General features: G+C 39.7%; 1 protein-coding gene and 1 long non-coding RNA gene across 2 annotated transcripts in view; one reads left to right on the top strand and one right to left on the bottom strand.

Annotated features, from left to right (window-relative positions):
* The window catches only part of LOC100692659 (thyrotropin-releasing hormone-degrading ectoenzyme), a 257,284-nt gene that overhangs the window by 21,294 nt on the left and 211,682 nt on the right, over window positions 1–24,308 (bottom strand). The window contains exons 11-16 of the mRNA XM_019347171.2: window positions 16,026–16,114; window positions 13,144–13,277; window positions 12,997–13,052; window positions 5,269–5,416; window positions 5,066–5,169; window positions 4,219–4,326 (exon numbers count right to left, since the gene is read on the bottom strand). Of these exons, the coding sequence (XP_019202716.1) occupies window positions 4,219–4,326; window positions 5,066–5,169; window positions 5,269–5,416; window positions 12,997–13,052; window positions 13,144–13,277; window positions 16,026–16,114 (639 nt within the window). The remainder of the gene's footprint in view (window positions 1–4,218; window positions 4,327–5,065; window positions 5,170–5,268; window positions 5,417–12,996; window positions 13,053–13,143; window positions 13,278–16,025; window positions 16,115–24,308) is intronic.
* LOC109195249 (uncharacterized) lies at window positions 5,360–12,275 on the top strand. The gene is made up of 3 exons (XR_003214525.1): window positions 5,360–5,442; window positions 6,985–7,300; window positions 11,407–12,275. It is a non-coding gene; the product is annotated as an uncharacterized LOC109195249 (long non-coding RNA).

Below are 24,308 nucleotides of genomic sequence, written 5' to 3'. Positions count from 1 at the left end.
CGTCCCAGTCTAAATATCATATAGAAATTAGAAAATTACCCTGTCAGTCTCATAAAACCTTTTAAAGTACCCAATAAAGACACATGACCTCAGTCTGATCATTAAAAACAGGACTGTAGTACTGCTGTTGTTGACCTGCAGACAGATGACCATCAGAAATTTAATGGGTAGAATATTTTTTAATCAGACTGAGCCAAGTGAAGCTCTCATTGCAGCTAGCTTATTATCGCTTATGATTATTCTTTTTCCACTATAGTCATGGAGGATAAAAACAATGCAGCAGAGTCACATTTTGAACAAATGTAATTACATCATACCAGCTGGGAAAGTAGGATCTAGTTGGACCAAATTCCCCAGTCATTCATATTTACAGCAGATTGTAGACTATTGGGTATAAAATATGGACATAGCCACCCTCACTTTTAGACTAAATAATCAAAATTAGTCACATGTTACCTTTTGGATCTGGAAGTTACCACATTTAGATAAGAGGATTGATTGCTAAATTATCAGCTAGTTAGTTAGATTAGCAAACTGCCTCCATAAAGTGTTTGTGTTTTAGTGTTTGGAATTATAATGGGATAGAATGGGGATTGACTGTTTTTAAAACCAGCCCTTAACATAACTACTGTTTTTGGCACTTTCACATTGAAAATTTGACTTGTTGGGGAGGGATTTACAGTCAGGCACACCAAACCTGACTCCATTTTGTCCAGTTATGGTTACTGGTTCTCATCTAAAGGGAACATTGTATAAGAATGCAGCTGGAAGTTCAGGCAGAGGCGGGTGGGCAGTGCATTATTTTAATGCAGAGAACTGTGGTTGCATCTTGTTACAGATATGTATTTATGCACCTTTTTTCATTTAACCAGAGTTCGATCATTAACCAATGTGTCAAACTGCTTGGCGCTCACTTCGTACCGGGGCTAGATTAAAGGCCAGATGATGAAGTTATGACAATTCCTCTTCATGGAGACATGAATGTGTAAATGTCACGGGAATCCATTTAACTGTAGTCGAGATGTTTGACCCGAAACAGCAAATGTCAACCTGACATTAAACCCCAGAACCATAAATGTCTGAACCATATTTCATGAAAATCCATCAGGAAGAAACTGAATCTCAGTATGAAGCAAAGTGTTGGACACAAAGGCTGATGTTGAAAACTCTGCAGCACAATTTTAGTTCAGTTTCAGATTCTTTGTTTGCATATTCCTAAAATAATTGGCAGAAGAATAATAAACACAAAGCAAGAAGTGGAAGTAACAGGGGTTAATGGGGGCCTAGCAGTCCATTGTTGTCCCTGAAACCTTTACCACATAATCCATTGATGGCTGCAGACGCATAAGAGCATAAGATTCATTTAAAAACAGATCATTTTTGAGCCATTTAGATGGCTAATTTACAAAGTAACCCCCACAAGACATGATTAATATTCCAGAGGGATGTAAGCACTACAATATTAGCAGCTCATTGTTCTGGACCAGAATTATTTGTATTCTTTTTGCCTGAGTCACATCACAGCAGGTGATTTAGAAAAAAAAAAAAACCCCAACAAAAAACAAAAAACTATATATGAATGAAATGGAGGTGTTCATTTATATCAAGGCTATATTTTTCTTGGCACATTTCTGTGGGACTGTAATGGCAGCTTTAAAATGAACAAGTGTTCCAACAGGTGTTCCTTTTCTTTCCTTTTCTTTTTCCTGCAGATCAGTAGGAACGTGTTCAGCTTTGTGTTGTAAGTGCAAGTAAGTTGATAACTGTCAGTTCTAATTCATATAGTAATGTAATATAATGTACTTCCATTTCTACAGCACTTTTCTACTCTTACTGACTACACAAAGTGCTTGGGACTACATGCCAAATTTCAACTATACAATCACAATTAGAGTCGGAACAGAGAATAAAAAGGACTGACATCATGAAAAAGGAGTTAGAGTTCGGGTTGAGGGTGAGTAGGGTCAATTGAAAGTAAAGGTTGGTGTAAAAAAAAAAAACACAGTAAAGTTTAGAAAACAAAAAACCTCTGTCTCTGTATGTACGCTCAAACATTAGGATTGGATTCAAAACTACTCTTTGGTGTATGTTTTGGCATGCCCAAATGTTAATGGGGAAAACTAAGCAATACATTCAATGATGCACTCACACGAGAGTGAAAGTGAGATGGAAACCTGGTTATGGCCCAGAATCTTTTGGCGAATGATTGCAAGCAATTGCGGCAACCAACTGGTTGGTTTAGCTTCCAACACCCTCTACCTCTGAGTAACCACTTTGGACCACAGCTCAGTCAGGTCACCTAGTGGGAGGCAACCTGTCTCCAAACATTAGCATTCAGACTCAGACTGACTACAGTTACTCTTAGACAGTGGAAGTTTGCAAATTCTGGGTGTCTGATTTAAAACTGTAGCCTCAATGTGTTAAAATCTGACTGGTTCAATGTGGATTCTTACTGTGAACAGTTAATGTTAATTTCTGATATGCATTTCTGTGTATGTAAACAGCAACAGAGTTGCATTAGAAGACAACAAATGTGCAATTTTAATGTGCCATATTCTATGACAGAAAAATTGCATGCAATTGGTAACTTGACACCTTCCAATGACACACTGACAGGAGGTCATTCTGACATATTGCCTTTTTATCCTCTTGATGCACCAAAGTCATTTTGAACATTGCGGCTGGTGAGTGCTGCTGACCTGGTCCCTGTTTTCAAGGCAGCTATTTCATAGTCTCGCAGTGGTTTTGCTTCAGCCAGCGACTGTTTTCCCTACTGTGACTATAGCACAAGAGAACTGATTTTAAAAGTACCATCTTCTAGTCTTTGAAATGATGCTTCATTAGCACATGGATAAAATGCAACCCAGTCCTAACCCTACCTCTCAGTGGTTCTTTGGTGACTTGGTAGACAGTAAGAGGTTTGTGTACCTATGAAATGAGGTCAGATGAGCTCTCTCTCCTGGCAATTATTGCAGCATTTTGATTCAAAGCAGGTTTTTAATTAATACCCGGGCATGGGGAGGAAGATCACATACATGTGATCTCCATATGGGATTAAAAACCAGTGAATAGAGCATGAAATATTAAAAAGTCACCCCTGGAGGGATTAATCCTGCATAAATGTAGATTTATCTGGCACTTTTCCACCTAAGAGAATGAAGCATTTCCAGACTGCTTCCAAAATATGAGAAAATGCCACAGTGGCGTTGTAGTGAGGAGGGAAAATGGGTGCCATTTGGTTCACTGTAAACAACTGATCTTTAAAAGACAAGGCTAAAACTGAGAAACACAGATAATGCAAAGAGCATGCTGTAAATGCAGTGAATCCAGAAATATTTTGCGGCACGTGGTGATTATTCAGAAAAACGCACATGTCAGAGATTAGCGAGGACTTATCTATTGTTTAGATCCAGTCACATTTTTAACTGGATGGAGCAGAAACAGTTTCATTTTGTGCTTTTTGGGGGGTTTTTTTTGTTTTTTTTACGACTCCTATTATCATCAGCTCCCTGCTGTCCTGTGCAGAACTCCAGCATCTGTTTCTATTTAATTTGCAGTTTGAAATCTAATTTTGCAGATCTTGTTAAGGACACAGAGGGAACGCAGGACCCAGCAGCACGTGACTGAAAAAAGAGAGCTGGAGCCAAAAGGAATGACAGAGAAAAGGAAAGCATAGAAGCAAATGGATCAGTAAAAGACAAGAGAGGTCATTAACGGTACTGGGGAGGTCATCAAATTTAATCTTTACTGATGAAAAAGTTTGGGTAACTCTTTGAAAATATTAAAAACACTGAATGTGTTCATTCAAAAAGTTATCCTTTGTTCATATTTAACAGAAGGAAAGTTTGTCTTTTGTCCCCCCAAACAGTGAATGAGACTAATGAACAGATGTTAGCTGCCAACAGATGAATTTCTGTTCCACTTGGTCTCAGACTGATGTCACCAGAAGTCGCATTCCCTGCAGAGTCTCCATCACTGTACATTTGGGACGACGCAAATTTTTCGCTCAGTTTAATTTTTGACATTAGTTTGAGACATCTCTACATGTTGCATCGTTTGAGGCAAACGCGTGACAACTGGTGGCTTTTTAAATAATCACCTTCCACCTAAAATGAGTCCTTTACACACCTATTTTATCCATAGATGGCTTCCAGTGTCACATGTAGCACCAATTTTGGCACAAGTGTTAAATGAAACAGTCTGTGGGTGTATTTGTACCTGTTTTTGTTGCTGGAGATCCAGTCAGAGATGTAGGCAACGGCTTGACGGTGGCACTGTTTGTTTCCAAAGCTACACGCTAACATGATAAGCTCTCTCTGCAACTCCCTGAATAGACATAGAGAAGAAAAAAATGCTCAAAGAAACATCTTATGGACAATAGGTTCTTGTCTGGACACAGAACATCACTCACATGTAGCACAGAGATTATTCCAGAAAATTTTCAGACTGGTTTAGCCTAATACCTAAACTTTTATCATGTCTCAAATTGCATTCTTGCATTTTGTATTTGGAGTGCATGAGATTCTGGATGGCAGCATAATACTTGCTAGCTAGTGGTAGCTGATTTTTTTAAAAGTCACTTGCGTTAATAACTTTATGGAGGGTGACTGGTGGTTCTGTATGTTAAATTTATAGTCTGAGATTTCCAGGTTTGAGTCATAGAAGGTCTGAACTTTGTCTGAACTCCATTGTCAGCAAAAAAATCCCCCTAAAATCAACATGTTTAACCATTAATGATTTGCAGTCTAGCTAACAGACATCAAGCTAAGCTAAACCACGACTTTCACCTCTGTCCAGACTGGACATAGATGCGGCTGACTTCTGATTCATTAGTTTGAGTTAAGTAACCCAAGAATCTGACATGAATAATTCTGCTCAACAATGTGACAGGAAAGAGAATAAGCAGGCTGCTATAATGCTGAACTAAGTTTTGTTTACTGTTTCAACGATGCGACAGTGTTTCTCAGTCAAAGAACAAATGTTGTTAAAGGGGCACTGCCTTCCACTGACTGACTGAGTGTTGTTAGTGCAATAACACCAACAGGAATGTCTGTGTGCTGCATACTCAGTCTGGTAGGATGCTTGCAGGACGTTGCCCTCTGTGCCGGGGCCATTCGTTGGCCAACCCATCTGATGGTACCGCGATGCAACCTGCTTCAGCACATAGTCCTGTTAGCACACACAATGATAAGAGACTGTTTATTCTGCTAACAAGAAGCAGTTAGTGGTTAATTGATCGATTAAGATTGTGACTGATTGGTTGTTTACACTGAACAGCCTGTATTCGTCTGTGCGGTCCAGCAGTTTGTCCAGCTGGTAGAGCGCTCGGCTGGCAGCGTGCCATGGAAGGAAGGACGTCTCCTCTGGCAGATAGCCAATCAGCTGCAAAGGAACACCCTGTGGCAGGTACCCCGCCCTGAGGAGAGATGATGTGGATAAAAAGTGAGTAGTGGGAACAGTAGTAAGGCAAAAACATCTTGGTACAGAGGAGACAGTTATTCTTAAAAATCTCAAAACATGAAACAAATGGAAAGGACATTTCCTTTAAAGGCACAGTCAGACATTTTTTTAAGTTAAGTTAATTTAAAATAAAAATAAGAATGACTGAGCCACATACGTAGTATACCAAAGGCAAAGGTGAAGACAAGTCATAGGCATTTGCATACAGAGGAGGCAAATTTTAACTTGTGTCTAAACCATGCTTTATCATCTAAGAAGAGCTCCCGTCATCACAGAAGTGCAAGCACAAAGAAAACAGACAACTCCTGAACTGAAGGCAGGTCTCTAACACATGAAAATGTGCATAAACATGCTTACTTATTCACAACATTGTCACAGTTCATTATTGCCAAGAGATTAGACATGGGATCCTCCCGTCTCCAGAAAACTGACAACGAGCTGGTGAAACAACAGCAGCAGCTGGTTACAAGTTACATCAGCTAATGTTAGACTTGAGTGTCTTAAAAATAACACTTTTCTTCTGTCAAACAGTTTGATTAAATTTTCATGTCGTGTGACTTTATTATGTTTGATCTACTTTGAAGAAAGTTGAACTAAAACCAGCTAACAGCTCTAACAGCAGCTCTGCTGTATTTTCTACTGCACTCTACTAATCCAGGTCTATCTATGACTAAGCAAAAAGTAAAGAAAAGCTAGTCTTCATTAGCGACTATGAGGGAGACAATGTTCGCACAACAATCGAGATCTTTTTAAAGTGTGGTAAGAACGTTTTGTCATTCTTTGGAGGATTCATGGTCACTTTTGGGGACTTTAATATCTCAGTGCAACAGCCAACACAATTCCTCACTCTGGTTATTCATATTTTTGAGCTATTTTTTTGTGTCTTTCCCCCTAACAGGGACACATCATGAATATTTCCAGGAACTGAATTAAGACATGAATTATTTGTTGTTTTTTGACACACTTGGCATTCCGTACAGAATCTTTCATTTCAGTATTTCTGCGGATTTTCGGGACACACAGAGGACCCTTGAGCTAATGTAAAGATAGATTTAATGAAGATTTGATCTTCACCCTCATTGTTTAACCCCCAACATAAAAAGCACCACTTTAGGAACACATTAACAAAAACATGGCCTCTAAATGCCACCTGAGCTATTTAGCAGCCCCGGTTACATCCACTGCCTCATCAATATTAACGAGCTTCTTTTGTGCATTCATTAACATTCATGATGCTTTTTGGTGAGGGGTGGGCACCTCACCTGTTTCCTGCACTGACCTTCGCTCACGCCCACAGCTCATGAATATTAATGAGGCAGGGTGGTGGAGGACACAAAGTGAACTCAGAAGTAATATTAGGTTTTTTTGTTTTTGATTCTGATTATTGATGTTCAGTGAGAGAGACCAGCCTGACGCCGAACAGTGACCTTTACAGAGGATGTCAATCACAGTGACTGACTCATTTACACAAGAGGAGGTGAAATAAGTGAATGTTCTTGTACTGAAATATTATTCTTTTGGTAGGCTGTTTTTTTAATTTTCAGAGGCAGACAGACAAGATGACAGGGGCAGACTCCACGGAAAGTCAATCTGTTTGAGATAAGACTCACTAAGTCTCTGAGCTGCCAAGAAAAGCCTGAATTCCAGACCATCATATTTCCATAATCTGCCTCATTTCCAACCCGACCAGCCTCCACACATTCATCTCCATTCCCATCATGCACCTGGCCTCTGGGACATTACCATAATCCATCCAGCCTGCACAGACTTCCTGTTTACCACGCTGCAAAAACACTGACGGGACTCGACATGAAGGCAGAGAGAGATGGCAGTCACTATGGTAACAGCAGCTGGCCATTTATCTGTTTTCTTATTTGTTTATTTGTCAGTGTTTTCTAAACATCATCCATCAGCTATCAGTCCACATCAGCTCTGAGACTCGTGTCACATGTCACTGCTGCTGCACGTGATCCATCATCAAAGTGACAACTGTCAAAATAATAAAAGGGTCAAAAAATCTACCTCAGCAGCTTTTATATGAAGTTTAATATGAGGTCAGATGTTTTTTTCACTGCCAACCACTGTAAACCTTGCACATCTGGCAGAGAGATTTCATTCTTATGTAGATTAATGGATTATTCATGACACAAAGGCCTCCTTACATGCTTCAACTAACTTTAGCCCCACAAAAGTTTAACTGTACATCCCACTGAAAACTGCACAAAACTAAAAACAAAGAAATCAGCTGAAGATAGAACCAAAAAATTACACAAGTGGAACATTTGCTTTACTGATTTTTTTTTTAAATTTAGATGAGCAGAGTGATAATGAGAATCATTACAGACTGTATATATAAGATGGAAGTTGCTACCACGAAATCCCCTGATGGCTCATGGCCTTCTTTTGTGAACCCTCAACCTGAGAAATGTGTCACAAAACCACAAAAAAACTTAAAAACTGAAGGTAACTGGATGCTCATTGGCTGAAGACTTACCAACCACATGGTAAGATAGGTCCTGCTTGATTTCCTGTTTGCTTAAATATTACATAGAAAAATCAACTTAGGATAAATAAGCACTTTGGACCAAAAAACCTATCAGAGAAAAAAAAAATAGTTCATAGACTGAAGACTGAGCTTAAGGGTTGTTTTCTTTAGAAAAACTTCTTTAGAACTGAACATGGGCGTCCTCATTAAAATGAATGCAGGTTGAACTCATCACTTATAAGCATGTTTAAATCTATTTGGTAAATTTGAGGTGCCAGCTAAAATTTTACTGCAAGATAAGTGAAGACAGAACAGAGTGGATGTGCAACTGTCTACCTGCTGCGTTTCACACCAAGTGAAGGGTGTTAAGGAGGAGTGCGGAAAAGTTACTTTTAGAGGATACGACTGGTCGACAATACCAAGATTGTGATTATTAGATATTGCTGGTGATGCTGCCTAATGCAGTGGCTTACATCCTCAATAAAACTGCCAGGGTTGAATACAAGGACCTCAGTAAGCAGACTTCAGCTTTGATTACCTAGTTAATCTCTCTTGTGTAAGGACTCTACAGTTTTGATTGTATGACTCTCATGACCACTCTTCGTTCATCAGCCTAAGGACAAACAGTCACCTTCTCTTTTCCTGTCTGTATTGTGTCTGTAATGAACACTGGAACCACTAGGAAATGCTAGCAGGGCTTTAAATTTTAGTGTAGTTGTGAAATGAAGTGAAGCGATTATAGATTTTCAATTTTCGCTCTCAGTTACAGTCTCCCTCGCTCTCTCTCTGTTGCACCCAGTGTTGTCGTCTTAACGAGCTCATTAACTCGTTAACATCGTTAAGGGCCAGTTAATTGTTTGTCCATTAGCCATTAGCAAGGCTCAGTGGAGAGCTAACGAGGGACTGGTGCACACACATATAAGAGAGGCAACATCCATCACTGTTTAAGCGTACACTCACTGAGGCATTTATTACTGCTAAACTAGCCTGACACACACACACACACACACACACACACACACACACACACACACACACACACCTTCATACAGTCGTGCTGCCTCCTATTTGTAGTTAGCGCTGTGTGGATTACTCAGGCTTTGGTCAATTGTAGTGTGAGCAGCAGAAGAAGAATCAGCACGACTGAAATTAATACTGAGATTAAAGAATCAATTCAGCAAGTAGCTCTCAGAAAAAGGCTGAAATAACATCTTTATAAATAAGATCTATTTCTCAGTCCGCTAAATGAGCAGAGCTGGCCGCTTTTTTTTTTTTTTTTTTTTGCCTTCAGTGCGATAAAACTGATCTCAGTGGGTTTTTGTGACTCAGAAGTGATCATTAGATGGCCTGGCAGCTGATTTGTTTGTGACCTGAAGAGTTTATCACGGTTGAATAATTTCTGGCTTTCATTTCGATCAGTACGAGCGCTACAATCCCCGAAATAATCAGTCGATGCCACGATAAGGTGGAGAAAAAAATCCCTGAGCTAGGAATCAGACTGTGGAAGAGGTACTATAAACTGCACATACCCAGCCTTCTTTTACCTCACCTCACCATCACTGGATATGAAGTACAGACAGCAGATTCAACACAAGCTGTGCCTTCCATGTTATCAAAATAAAGAGGGTGATTCTGAATTTCCCTTAGATGATGTGCAGGAATAAGTTTTCTTGGTCTATATGCATGGATTACACATTTCGTTCCAGTAATGTCCCAAATGAATGAGAGAAAGCCCAAAGGGAGATACCGTGGATCAAACACAGGGATGCACTAAATTGGTTGTTGTGTTAGTTATGTCACATAAATGTATGAGCTGTATGGATATAAAGTGGAATGTTACAGAACTTTATTTAAATCAGACATTTAATGATAATGAGAAAATCTTCAGGCAGTATAAAAGATGTAAGTAATTTTTAAGTGTGTACTTTCCCTTCTGATTTCCAAAACGTGATGCACATTTCGCAATAAATAAATAAATAAAACACAGCTGTGGTCTGAAGAAGGTTGAATACACTCATCAGGAGCATCAAATATATACATACACTCACTTAAATCCTTTACTAAGTGCAGCTGAAGCCTGCCATGAACTACAAACTGCTGGAACACCAGCGTCACTGTTCACAGTGAAGTGCGTTTTACATCTCCATGGACTGAGCACCGTGAGGCTTTCAAACCTAAGAACACAGGACTAATTGTCCAGTATGGTGGTGGTAGCAAGACAGATTAATGAATCCTTTAACTTCACCTAAAATTAACAGGTAGATAGACACAGTTTGGTGTTCTAACAGGACAAATACACAACAAAACACTGCGCTTCTGGAATGGCCTTCCCAAAGTCCTGACCTCAACCCTATTTTTGACTATGCTTAAAAGTCAGATCTGTGCCGATGAACCTACCAGTTAAACTTAACTTGACTATTCCTGCCAAGAAGAACGGTCAAATACGCAGCCAGAATTATGCCAGAACCTCCTTGATGGCTAACAAAAACATCTGTTCTAGGTGCCACTTGCTAACATACATTTAACCAAATATTAGTGAGGGTATATCTACTGTATATATCTGAGTATGTATGTACACTTCTGACCCTGTGTGGATCAGAAAAAATCCAACATAAATTCAAACTTGTGCATCCAGTAGTTGTTTTTCAAAGTCATTAAAAATGTATGCTCTGCAATCATCCCACCCTGGAAAACCAGTTACAAGAAGCCATTAAAAATCCAAAATTACCCTGACATTCATGCCCATGATGGATGTAAACTTCTGTCCACACCTGTAAGTGTTCGTTGTGTGATTTGGCTACATTTTATGAAATACATTTGATGTTTTTTAGAGCATTTTATCCACTGACATGCAGCCCTGAAACTATGATGTATATGATTTGATTGCGTATTATCGGAGTAAAACTAAGGAAGCAAGAATACACATGTTTTTTGAGCTAATGATTGCTTTCTACATATTCATAAGAAAAAATGTCTTTAGCCCACTTTAATTTGGAAAAATTTCTAAAGTTCCTGTAATGCTCTTAGTGTCTTCTAGACGTCTTTACTCCTGAAATAAAGGAGCAAGAAAATCCGTGAAGCAGATGTTGAGCTCAGAAAGCACGTCTGGAAAATGACTAAGCCTCAAAAAGGAATGTGTGAGACCTACAGTTAATGTTTCACATATAGCAGAAGGCTTCTTTGAGGATTAATAGTATCTCAGAGAAACTTTCCCAACAGGATGTGTGTCAAAGTGTTTCCTGTCCTCAAAAAGTTTAACTCTTAAGAAATAAATGTTGCATAAAAAGACTTTTCGTGGGAGGACTAAAAAAAACAAAACAAAAAGCTCATCGGGTTAAAAAACAAACTAATTCTTGTCTTCTAATGTTGCGTGGTGATGCTACCGCAGATCCAGGGTGAAGTAAGAGTATGCTGCTGTCAGTGTGCATATTAATGGATCTGTAGTTTCTTTTTCGGTACAGATGGAAACCTCCTGCTGAGCTCCCAACTCATCACACACACACACACTCCTGAGCAGAAGATGACAGCGCAGTCGTCTCTGGATGTTGCTCATTCAACATGACAGAGGACAGATGGCTGAGAGAGGGAAGGGAAGATACAGAAAGAAGAAAAGGAGACGGGGGTAGATTGAGTTATAGGCTTGGTGTCAGAGTAGATTTTGGTTACAGTGCTCAAAAAGCTTCAGGCTGAAAACATCACCGTGAGAAACGACTCACTCAGCCTCCCCCCGCCTCCGCCCTCGCCGTGGCTGCTGATCGCTCATTCATCACTGAGTTCCCGTCTGCCTTTGCTTATTTTTCAAATTCTTTGCACGCTGTCTGTACGCAGCTTCTTTGAATTCAGAAATGTGGAAGGAGCCAGGTGTGTGTGAGACAATTCAGCTCCTACGTTGACCCATTCACAGCCATACTGTAGCACCAGGGGACACACCGGCAGCTCTGAGGAGACTTTGCATGAATTCCAAAAAGCGAAAACAGTGCAGCAGTAACATCACAGAGATATTGGACTAAATGCCAGCTGGTTCATTTTAGTAATTATAAACAAATCGTGGAGGTCAAATCATCCAACTTTTCACAATCATAAAACAATTCTGGCGCCTGAACTTAATTCATTTCAGTGAAATGCAGGTGAATTCTGTAATTCTCAGAAAGCTTTATGGTCCTGGAGTGCTTGTAGGAACAACTGCACAGGAACTGCAGCTGAACAGTCTAGTGGTAAGACTACAAATTTTTGAAGCAGGAGTCACAAGTTTGATTCCCAACCGGTATCCAGTAAGGGTCTTGACTACATGTTGTACTCTGTATGATTGTGTATGTGACAAATAAAGTCTGTTTGGAGGAAATGGTTGTGTTTGGTTTTCACCAACCACCACTAAATGATAAACAGATCCTCTCTCTAAGACTCAAAAACAAAAGGAGTTGTTTTAGCAAAACCAAAGTTTACTGGAAAGCTGTAGGAGACACAGCAAGCATGCTTATTTGTGGGAAGTAACTGATGATAAGAATGCAGGGGGGGGACATAAAACATCACACAGGATACAGGATTGAGGAGAACCATCTAGTACAAGGCAGTGTTGCTAATCCCAGAGCCACAGAGCTGCACTTATCCATGTGCTGGTGGAAGTATGTGTGTGCTGGTAAAGCTCTGTCCTGAACTCTTGTGTATAAAGAGTTATTGGCCTCAGCTGAACTCATATTATACAGAATAAACCTCTGTATACACGGCCAACTAAATCGAAGTCTATACCCAGCGGCAAAACAAAACACCTACTCAACTCTGAAACACATCTGTCGATGTTCAAAATTTCCATCTGTTTGACAGAAGAAGACGAACCATCAGTCCTGTGCAAGAAAAGCCCTTCACCTTATAGGAAAAGAAACACAGAAGCAGACACAACAGATCAGCCAGGCTGTATCCTCTGTGTCCACATGCTTTTATGTCTTGAAGTCAGAGTGACAGATGAGCCAATAAGTAAGAGAGAGAGCGAGAAAAGGGTTAGAACCTCTCCTACTTCTGCCACTGCAGTATATCACAGCAAACTATCATCTCACCTGGCCAGGTTAAAAGCATCATCGATAAGTCCTGCCCTGTTTCCAACGGAGATAATCTGCAAGTGAGCAACAGGCAAAGAGGGATTGAAAAACTGAAAGAGAAACAACAGACAAACGCAGATGGTACTGAATACAGACAAGTTTTACCTGGGGGTTGGTGTGCAGCTGCTGAATCAGCAGTTTCCAGTTCTGGAGGTCATAGTTCACGCGGAAGTAGCCCGTCTGATTGATGTTGCCTACCAACCATGTGCTGTCATCCATCTGACCAATCCTGTGGGTTTCTGAGACACAACACAACAAAAAAACATTGTTCACTTAATCCAAGCATCGAGAAAACAAAGACATCAAAAACATTAAAAACATCAGATACGCAGATGACGACATGGACATGTCAGGATCTTCAGAGGATTCCAGTTCCAGTTACTCCTATAGTGTAGGGTTTTTAAACAGTTTTTAGGGCTGAAAATTTAGAAGTGAAATGACAATAACACTCAATGAACTTACATGGTATTAAAATGTTGGTTTCTCACTTTATACACTGTTCTCATTCAACCAATAATAATAAAGGTAAAATATTGTGTTATGCCAGCACAAACTGGGTTTTGACATAAGTAAAAGTACTGTAAGGATTAAATTGAGTGCAGTGACAGGATTACTTGTAAGAGGAGGGGACGCTAATATTTTTGGTACTGACTAATCGTGCCAATATTTAACAGTAAAGTTTTGATTTTTTTCTGGTATTGAAATAAACTGACTGACTGACTTTTAGCCCATTTAGTAAATATGGCTCTAAAAGTTGTTTTTTTGTTTTCTTTTTTTTCGTGAACTCATCAGTTTTGAGTTTTTATGTGTTTTCATAATGTCTTCTTTCATTTTAACTGAAAGAAAATGTTCAAAATGTTTAATTTTACTTTCTATATTAGACAATTATTAATTGCTTTTATTAGACAGTGCCTCATTTTAATATTTAAATATAAACATTTGGAAAAATTGATATAAGCGATCGACTGCAGACATTTTGAGGTGATATTAATGAAAATATTAATCCATTAATCCATTCATCTTATCATAGGTTGAGAGGCTGTTGTAGGAATGGTAAGACAATCTGTATCGACAGTCTGTTGCAGTCTATAACACTTCATTTATCATTCACAGTCTCATTCATACAACGTTTTATTCCAAAAAAACATGCACAATATTTTTTTCCAGGCTGTTTACAGGATTTTTTGAATTATAGATTAGTAAAAAGAGATTTCTAAAATTCTCTCTGAAAAATCATCTGGCTTTAATGTGCCAACACAATGAAATAAGAATTTTGAATCTGGTTTTACCAAATTCTCGGATTTGTTCTGTTTTGGAAAAGAATAGAAACCAAATATTTATACAGAGGACACCCCATTTGCACATTTCAATCTAACATTTTAGAAAACTTGGAACACACAGAATAAATAGAAAATGGGTGCAGCAGAAAAAAACATCTTGAAACTACAACCAGCTAAGAATAGCCTGTTCGATCTGCACAACCTTTTAAGGATTGCAGCGTCTCGCACGACAACGTGAATATCCTCAGAGATGGCAAAATTAGGTTGTAAGCTTTAGTAGAACAGCTTGTAGGATGTGTATAACAGCCTGCTGAGGAAAACAGGGAAAATAGCAGCTGACCCCAGTCTGGCCCACTTCTTCAACTTATTCCCTTTGATAGGAAACAAACTGCCTCTGAGTCGTGAACTTTAAGACTCCTTTCTTCTCATTGCAAATAGGTGAAGTTATGCCAGAATCCAGACTCTTCTTCTGAAGTTAGCTCTTTCCAAAGATGAGAACCTGATGTATTTTAGGCAAAGACAGAAATAGAAAGTATATTCTTTAAAAATAGGCCTGAATTACGTCCATTCTAAAGAGACTGAGGGGGAACAAGCCAGAAAACAGAGTTATCATCTCTGACAACACTCATAAAGTGAGAATAGCATTAGTTCAGAGATGCCCAAAAGTCATGCTCAGCTTTAATCATTAGCTAATCTAACCGTCAGCACACATCAGCTGATGGCTCTGTGAAACCTTCGACGAGTCCAATCAGAAACTCTCATACACTGTGATAACCTGTCCGAAGCTGCCGCTTTGCAGCTCACCTCAACCCAAGCTCCTCTTTTCCTGCTTCATGTTGTTTCTGACTTAATAAACGTCATATCTGCTGTCACCGTGCCTGCTCTGATCTCTGTGTGTGTCTGTGTGGTGGTGGTGGTGGTGGTGGGGTCTTACAGCTGGTTTCACTGGCACAGGGCTTCAGGCTGAATTACCTTTAAAAAATCTGAAGCTTCAGTTTTCCAGGAAAAAAAAACTAAACCAAGCAGGATTTTATTCCATAAAGCAGCCAGCAAGACAAAACAGGAACAAGCTTTATTCTGAAAGGTTTATTTTTCATGTAACACACTTTCCTCCAAAAGCTAATAAAGATAAAGCACCACTTCAACACAGAAAATTTTTGTTCTCCGTAAGAAGTCATTTTATCGTCCTAATATCAAAGAAAATGCAGCTCTACTTTGTAGAGCGCGCTATTCTTTAAAAAAACAAGCAAGTGTGACCTTTATTTCTCTAAAAGCTGAACAACAGTGGGTTTTACTCATTGTTAAATAATGAGGGAGTTTTATTTATAAAAAAAAAAGAAGCTTTATTTTAAAAGACAAGAAAACATGAAGAATTAGCCATATTTACATGTGGGAGGTTTGGTGTTTACTGCCAGCACTGAAAGACCTCTAACCTTGAAAATGAGACACCTCAAAACAATCAACTGTATCTGTTCGCTTCGATTTGTTGAGCCCATTAACTACAGATTACATGTCTGGAGATAATGAGATAATTAATTTGTGATCAGGAAATAAGATTACTCTGTTAGCATAACAAAACAATCCCAAGACAGCGGCTCGTCATTTCAAGGTAACACGATAATTAAGTCATGATTGCAGAGCAAACTTTCATGAATGATCTGAGACGTGAGAGCAGCACAGAGCATTATTACACTCACACTACTGTACCTGTCTTGTTGTTGATCCAGATGAGAGACTCTGAACAAACGGCGGATGTGTTTCCCACGGCGACTGTGAGAGGGACCTGCCACTGTAAACTACAGAGAGAGAGTGATGTCAGTAATGGTCAGTGGAATTGGATTGGGTTTTATTGCCTCAGTTATCAGATAGAGAGGCATTACAGAGAGAAGAGAGAGCGACGGTCAGTGATGATCTCTCAGCATCAGTCAGCTGGAAATGGAGCGAGTGACGCTCACTGTGTTACAGAGGGACAGGAAGTGAGAGTGTAATAGCTGCAGCAGTCAGCAAGCATCAGTCAAGTGGAAGTAACTGAAGGTTATTGTCTCTTTCTGAGAAACGGAGGTTAAATGTGCTGTCCAGTGAAAACTCTGGTTAGTTAGTCGGGTGATTTTTACATTTTCACTGTCATCTGAACAATACAGAAATGCCCCTTCACTGCTTGAGTGAATTCTGCAACCTATCGAGCTTTTAAAAAACAATTATATTACCACAAAATGGCAGTGCTGCTGGGATTGAACTGGGCTGTTTTTCTTCCTGAACGGTTGACATTTAGGAGTTAAACGGTTTCTGAGAAGCAGCAAGGCAGATGAAATGTGGGAGTAATTCACTGCAACACAATTCAGATTCTCTGAATAAGAAAATCTGCCAACAAAACCATCCATCCATCCATCCATGTTTTTCCTTATCCTCATGACAACAGGCTAAGCCCTTATTTCCTTTTTCTCCAAACAACCTTTTTCCTGTTTTTCCCGAGGTATTCAGACGTGTTTCCAGACCACACATCCCAAATCTCTCCAGTGAGTTATGCTCTCCGGGGAGCCTGGAAAACGGGAGGTTTCCTGTTCAGATCCCTGGACCATCTCAGGTGGGTTCTTTCATCACAAAGAAGCAGCAGCTCAAATATTACTTTGGGTTTTTTTTTTTTTAATCTGTTCAATACATTGTTTTAACCTCAGGTGATATAGGAATCCATACTAGTTTCATAAAATGACCACAGTTTATCATTTTCCTGTTAACATTGTTTTCATGGGTAGAGACCCTGGTTACAGCTGAGACCTCAGAATGCTTGGATAGTCAGTAAAAATGTTTTGTACTTGGTTGTTTATACCAAGTTGGACACACACCCTGTCTTTCTTATCATAACTGCCTTAATCTTTTAGGGTGTTGGAAACATTCCTCTGTGATTTTGGTCCTAATTGCTGCAGATTTGTGGGCTAGATGAGAAAATCCCATTACGCAACATCCAAAAGGTGTTCTATTGGATTGAGATGTGGTGAGGAGTGACCTCGCTGTTATGTTAAATAAAAAACATTTTGGGATGCTGTGTTGGATCCTGCTGGAAACAGCCATCATAAGATGCATACACTGGGGTCATAAATGGATGATATGTTTCAGCAATGATACTCAGGAAGCCTATGGTGTTTAAACGATGCTTAGTTGGTGCTATGGAGTCCAAGGTTTTCTCAGAGAAAGCACAAATAAGAAATAAATAATAGTAGATAAAAACATTGTATGAATAAACTTTCAGTGATCTAAATGGTATGACAGAATCCTGAGGAAACACAGGAATTCAATTTCTTTAAATGATTCATATATATTTCGATGTTGCCCAGATTAACAAGGTCCACATCAGGTGTTGAGGAAAGCTACTGGGACAAGAAGGCATAAGTGGACAAGGGTTAGAACACTGAATAGGAGAAATGGATTCCCCCTATTCACCATTTCTTGCTGTTGTAATGCTATTATGCAAGTAATCCCAATGGAAAGGTGAAACAACTAGTAGATCAATGTTCCAACTGCTATCACAACTAGAGATTGATTGGATACAAAACAAATGCTACGGCAAGCAAGGATCATGGCTAAGCTGGAAACCTGGTTCCTCTGTGGCCGATTACTATGTACTACGTAACTCTTTTCACATTTTCTGTTAGACCTTCAGAGGTTACTTGAAGGTCTACTGTCTACTGGTCTACTGTGACCACTGCTGAAACCAATCATCTGATCTATACCATAGCAGCAGCAGTCAGTGAGATGCTTGGCTGCAAGATGAATGGCCACAAGGAGCAGTACCCCTCAGTGGGGATGGGGACTTCTACATGGAGCCCATTTATCAGAGCTGCAGAAAGATGTGATGAAGAAATGAATGCCTAAGAAGTACAACTAGCTGCCCATACTTGAGACACTGGAAACTGCCAAGCAAAGACTCACAGATTTATACTAGGGAGATTAAAGCCAGAAGCATAAACCAGCTGTTCTCCACTGGACAATCCAAGGTGTACTCTCAGTGGCAGAGGAACTGGACGTCATGACCATCTGGCAACACAATCGAACCAAGTGCTAAAGGATGAAGCGGACTAGGAATGGCTAACTGAAGGCTGGAACAGTCCTGATCCCCAAGGATCCCTAGAAGAGGCCAGTCCCATCCAACTACCAGCCAATAACCTGTCTCAGCACTTCACAGAAGTTCCTGTCAGGCATCATAGTGGCTAAGATGAACAGGCACATACGTCAGTACATGAGTGGGGCCCAGAAAGGAATTGGCACAAATAACCAGAGGGGCAAAACATCAACTCCTGGTAAATACAGTAGTCGCTAGAGACTGATCAACATGTGCACCACCTGGACTGGTTTCAAGAAAGCCAACAACTAAATGCCTCACACATGGATCCATGTCTCAAAGGGTCAGGGCTGTTTCAGCAGCAAAAGGGGACCAACATAATATAAGGTAAGTGGTAATGTTAATGTTATGCCGGATCGATGTATGTGCATGGAGATGGGCAAAAAGTCTGCAAGTATAAAGCAAACAAAAAGAATTGCAGAACTATTTATGATATCATGAGTGCATTATTGTTAGTCTGAGGTGAATGTTTTTGGCCAAAAACCAAACCATGCAGATAGTGCTCTGTGAGGAAAGAATTTAGCTGAGTCTTAGAGTTCATTAGGAACAAATAGCTTCTTGATGCTTCCCTTATTAGAAGTCTAATTTTAATCCTAACATTTACTAAGTACTAATAACAGTCCTAAAAGTGAGTGTTTCTCTTCAGCACTGTTAAGAGCCCTGACGTTATAATTAGACTCATTTTGATCAAATTGATTCATATTTTAATTAGACTGGATTTTCATTAGAAATGGCAAACAATCAGCTTTACATACATACTTTACATCCAGTCAATTCCCCTTTTTAAGCAGTGGGTGTGTGAATACTGTAAAGTAGGGGTCATTGTAACACAATCAGCCTGAGAAAGAACCATTTACTATTCCTATAATAGCCATTTGTCGCTGCAGGCTACAGTGGATCAATACCACTGCCTAGCAAGCAAATACTTTATCTGATATTTATATCAATGTGATTGACAGGAGTGGAGCTAAACCACACACACATACACACCCACAGAGACACACACTGGAAGACACACAATCCACAGCCTGGACAGCAGAATGTGTTTATTAATATTGATGCAAGTGTGTGTGTCCTCAGAGTTTATGGTTTATTCATCAAAGGCAGAAACCAAGTGAAACACACACATTCATGCTGGAGGTAGAGAGAAACGCAGCATGACTGCAGTGATCTATTCAAAGAGGGAAACTTTAGAAACTCTTCAGACAGCCTTCACCTCTCTGCTCATCTTCCTCCATTAAAGAACATGTTGACCCCATTTAGACTTGTCGTTCCAAGTGTCTCCGAGTCAGATAAAATCAAAACCTTTATGATCAAAAATACACCTACCCGCTCCTCTAATGCCAGGATCAGAAGCCACAATATCAGCTCGATAATGGCTCGACAGACGTGGGCTGTCGGGAATAAAAATGAGAGACATGCAGCGTCTCGTGGCATAAAACAACCCAAAGCTTCTAGGTCACTTCACAACTTCCAGACACAGAGGGCAATTTGTGTGTGCCACAAAATTAACACAAAACAGCACTTAACACAGACCACACCATAAAATTACCATAAAACTCAGTGACAAGCACCAAATTATTCATGACTACATGACTACTCTGTGTTGGAACACAAGATGCCCTGAGGACGATTTACAAATGGGCACTTATAGTTTCCCTAGCACCCAGAGCTAGCAGAGCCAGAAACTCTGGGGGGAACCATTAAGAACAAAGTGATCATTCATATTCAGATGATTATTTATAAGTAGAACTTGACAATCACCAATGTTTGATGCTGTGTCAACACAGGAAAGAGTTTATGAAGGAGTATCAAACAGGGCACTCAAGTTTTACCGAGGAAACAACCAGGAGGAATCCTAGTCAGATACCCAAACCCTACCTTCACTGTTTCTGTCTGATGGTGGAGACCAGTATTCCTACCCTGAACCTTCTCCCAAATAACTGAGCACTTCACCATTTCTCTAAAGGTGGTTCTAAGCAACCTTCTGAGGAAGCTCATTTCCACTGCTTGTATCCTCAATCTTATTTCAATCACTACCCACAGCTTGTAGCAGGACTCTAGACTATTCATTTTGTGTTAATATCCAATATACTGTTGAGCAAAACACAAAAGGTTTGTGGATGATTGTGGGACCAGTTCACATATCTTATAAATCATGTGACAAACTACTCTAGACTCTAGACTCACTCTACTATGAGACTACTCTCTGTAGGGTTTTCTGTTTTTGTTCTGGCAACACTTCCAGTTGTGTAAATAACCACCATATATACACACTTATAAGGAATAAACCAGACTTGACACCTCAAAAGATGTGTCATGTGGTAGTTATGTAGCTGACTGAAAGCAAAGTCATATCTATGCTGTCAGATGTGCAAGAAACAAACAATCTCTGTATAGACAGCTGTTAAAGGGCCTTCAAAATGCACCTGCAGAAACAACATAAATGTTCCTCTGTTCATTTTACTTTAGATATCTGCAAGTGTAATTACTGGGTAGTCACTGCAGTTAAGCTCAGCAGATGGTGAAATTTATCTGACTTTTGACAAGACACCAAATAGGTTGATGGAAAAATAGAGATGTCTATGAGAGTTCAATTTTATTTTCATATTAAATCTGGCGTAGGGAACATTTTTTTATGAATGGATGAAGAAAAAAAAAGAAAAAAAAAGTATATTCCCGGAGTGTTAATAACTAAAGTTCTTCAAATGGCCACTTGAGGCGAGCTCCTAAAGCCAATCGTCCCCATAGACTCCCATGTTAAAAAGCCCAAATTTGCAGTGGAAATAAACATACTTATAGCCTGGTAAAAACAAAAAAAAGCAAACAACGAAAAATGATAGTTTTTGTGTCTAAAGCTACAGCTCACCCTAACAGAAACTGTATAGAGCTCAGGAAGATTTTAGCACCCAGCTGTTTGAATTGCATTAAGGATTAAATACAGCTAACTGTCTGCTAGCCATCACATCTGCTAATTAAACAAGACCTCAGAATATATAATATTATATACATATTGACTATGTTTAATGGATTTATCTGAAGAATAATCATTCTAGCTCTTTAAAGAAGTCTAGTCTGGTGAGTGAGTTTGTAAACCTTTTTAAGCTATCTAGCTATGCTTGAAAAGTTTGGTAGCAGTAGTGAATAACTTGATAAACTTTTGTGACACCTCTTCCTTTAAAAAAGTCCACATTTCAATGGACATTATATTAAAGTCAAGTTTTTAAAATGTGAATTCACAAACCAATAGGTGTTGTGTTTACTTTTTCAAGGCTCTTTTAAGGATGCATTTGAGGAGATTTTGGGCAAATACACTTTTGAGACCAGATCAAGCAAATCACAAAGTAGTCCGCAACGTTAGTTATGTGTGGTGATGCAATGAGCTTTGAAGAAGACTTTTCCCTGTGAGTGTGGGGTCTGACAAAAAGTCAGTGCTGACCTCTCCAAAACCGATGTGATGTCCCATGGATGTCTGGTGTGGCAGACAGTTATAGGGTCTCTTTTTTCTAAATTTCTGGCTTCTGTAACTTTTTTTATTTCACTATTGCTTCCTCTGTCTGACTAACAAGAAGAAGGAAGGTCGAGCTAGAGGTGACAGAGTTGAAGATGCTAAGATTTTTATTGGGAGTGACCAGAATGGACAGGATTAGACATTAGTACATCAGGGTGACTCAGGTTGAGCCATTTGGAGACAGTCAAGGCTGAGATGGTTTGGACATGTGCAGAGGAGGGATAGTGCATATATTGGACATAATGTTGAATATAGAGCTGCCAGGCAGGAGGAAAAGACTCATGGATGTAGTGAAGCAGGATTTGCAGAGGATTGGTTTGTCAGAGGAGGATACTGGAATACTGTGAGATGGAGGTGATCTGCTGTGGTGGCCTCTAAAGCGAGCAGCCAAAAGAAGAAGAAGAGCTTTTTCTGGTACATTTGTTTAGTCATACTTATCTGGCTCATAAGGGTAAAGCAGTATATAAATACTTCCTTCAACTGTGGTTTTGTGGACTCATGAATAATTCATCACTGTCCTGTTTAGCATTAAAGCTCATTAAATCAAGCACACAGACACTGCTTCTCCAATCATGTCACTGTTTACCTGTCAGCTGACGAGGCACCACAGAAACGAGCTGTTAAATCCTGACTGAGATACTGTTTGATTTATTTTCAGTATCATTGCCTCGACCTTAACGTTAGCTCATGCTGTCCTCATCGTCTCTCTCACTGCCTGTCACTTCAGTTCTTTTAAAGGCATTTATCTCCCTGGTTGTTTGATGGTGGCAAAATAAAAAGACCCAAATTTAAAATGTCTCCAAGCACAGCACCAGAGGAAGAGAAGAATGCATTTGACAAAAATAAACCGTGATCTTCAAAATGTCACCTTAACACCTGAAGTTAACAAAATGCCAAAAAAAAATCTGAAAATAAAGATTTTCTTTTTTGTTATGTAAATGAAAAGCTTCCTCTCCAACTTAAATTTATTGGATACATAGATGACTGCCTGTCACGCTAATGCGACAGCTGGTTGGATGTCAGTTTATGAGTGGCTGCAGTCAAGTTAGCATGCTAGTTAGTCATTGTCAGGGTCGTGGGGGGCTGGAGCCTATCCCAGCTGTCTTAGAGTGAGAGGCAGGGTAAACCCTGGACAGGTCCACTTCTGTCGCAGGGCTAACAAAGAGACAGACAACCATTCACACCTATGGGCAATTTAGAGTTATCAGTTGCCCTAACCCAACTAGTTAGTTGTGGGAGGACCTGGAGAGAACCTACACAAAAACAGGGAGAACATGCAAACTCCACACAGGCTGAACTCAGGACCTTCTTGCTGTGAGGCAAGAGTGCTAACCTGTACTTTGGTGGACACCAGCCTTTCCAGGTTTACGTGAGAGACTTTAAAAATACATTTTAAAACTCATTATGTGATCTGAAGTCTATGCAAAACCATCCTCGCTTTCTTTCAAGCACATACTGATGCTTGGTCACGACCTTAGTCATCATGTGGGAATACAGTGGGTACCCTTTTAGTGTTTTTTTTCCAGAGTTACTACTCCTACTACTCCAACACAATTCAATAAAAAGCCCTCCATGTCTAAAATAGATTCCATGAGACCAGGGGCCTAAAGTGCTCTGCTGGTGTCATCAACAGCAAAGTGGTGAAATGCATAACTACAGTAACCAAGGGAACAGTGGAAAAACTTGTCTATGTATGTTCTCACTCATCAGCACCATTGTAGAACTCCAGATACCTTCTTTTCAAAAGCAGTGGAAAAGATTGTTGCAGGTAACAGAACTTTGTCTTGTGTTGTTAGGTTAAGTCAAACATTAAGCTATAACAAGTTAACCCTGCAAAGGTCCATACTGACATGACAGCATCAAGCTGTAGACATTGTGAACTGCTGCAGATTTCTCAGCTGCACATCCATGATGTCTCGTGTTCCACTACATCCCAAAGGTGCCCTACTGGATTTAGTTGATTTGAGCTTTAAGGAAGATTTAAGCTCTCTGGACCACATCTGTACCTGATGTGATCTGCTGCTGCTGCTGTACCCCATCTGTTTCAAAGTTTAATGTGTTGTGCATTCAGAGATGCTCTTTTGCATACCCTGCTTGTAACAAGTGGTCATGTGAGTTACTGTTGTCTCTAAGCAGTCTCCTCTGACCTCTGACATAAAAAAGGCATTTTTGCCCAGAGACAACCGCTCACTGGATGTTTTCTTTTCATCGGACCATTCTCTGTAAACTTTAGAGATGGTTGTGCAGGACAATCCCAGCAGATGAGCAACAATCATGCCATATTCATAGTAACTTCAGTCAACTTTAATCCTTATTCTGATGCTCAGTTTGAGCAGGTCAACTTGACCTGCAAACATACAAT

Source organism: Oreochromis niloticus, linkage group LG17 (assembly GCF_001858045.2).
Source record: "Oreochromis niloticus isolate F11D_XX linkage group LG17, O_niloticus_UMD_NMBU, whole genome shotgun sequence".
NCBI lineage: Eukaryota > Metazoa > Chordata > Actinopteri > Cichliformes > Cichlidae > Oreochromis > Oreochromis niloticus.
The sequence above is the reverse complement of the archived record's forward strand: the minus strand, read 5'-3'. Positions and strand labels throughout refer to the sequence as shown.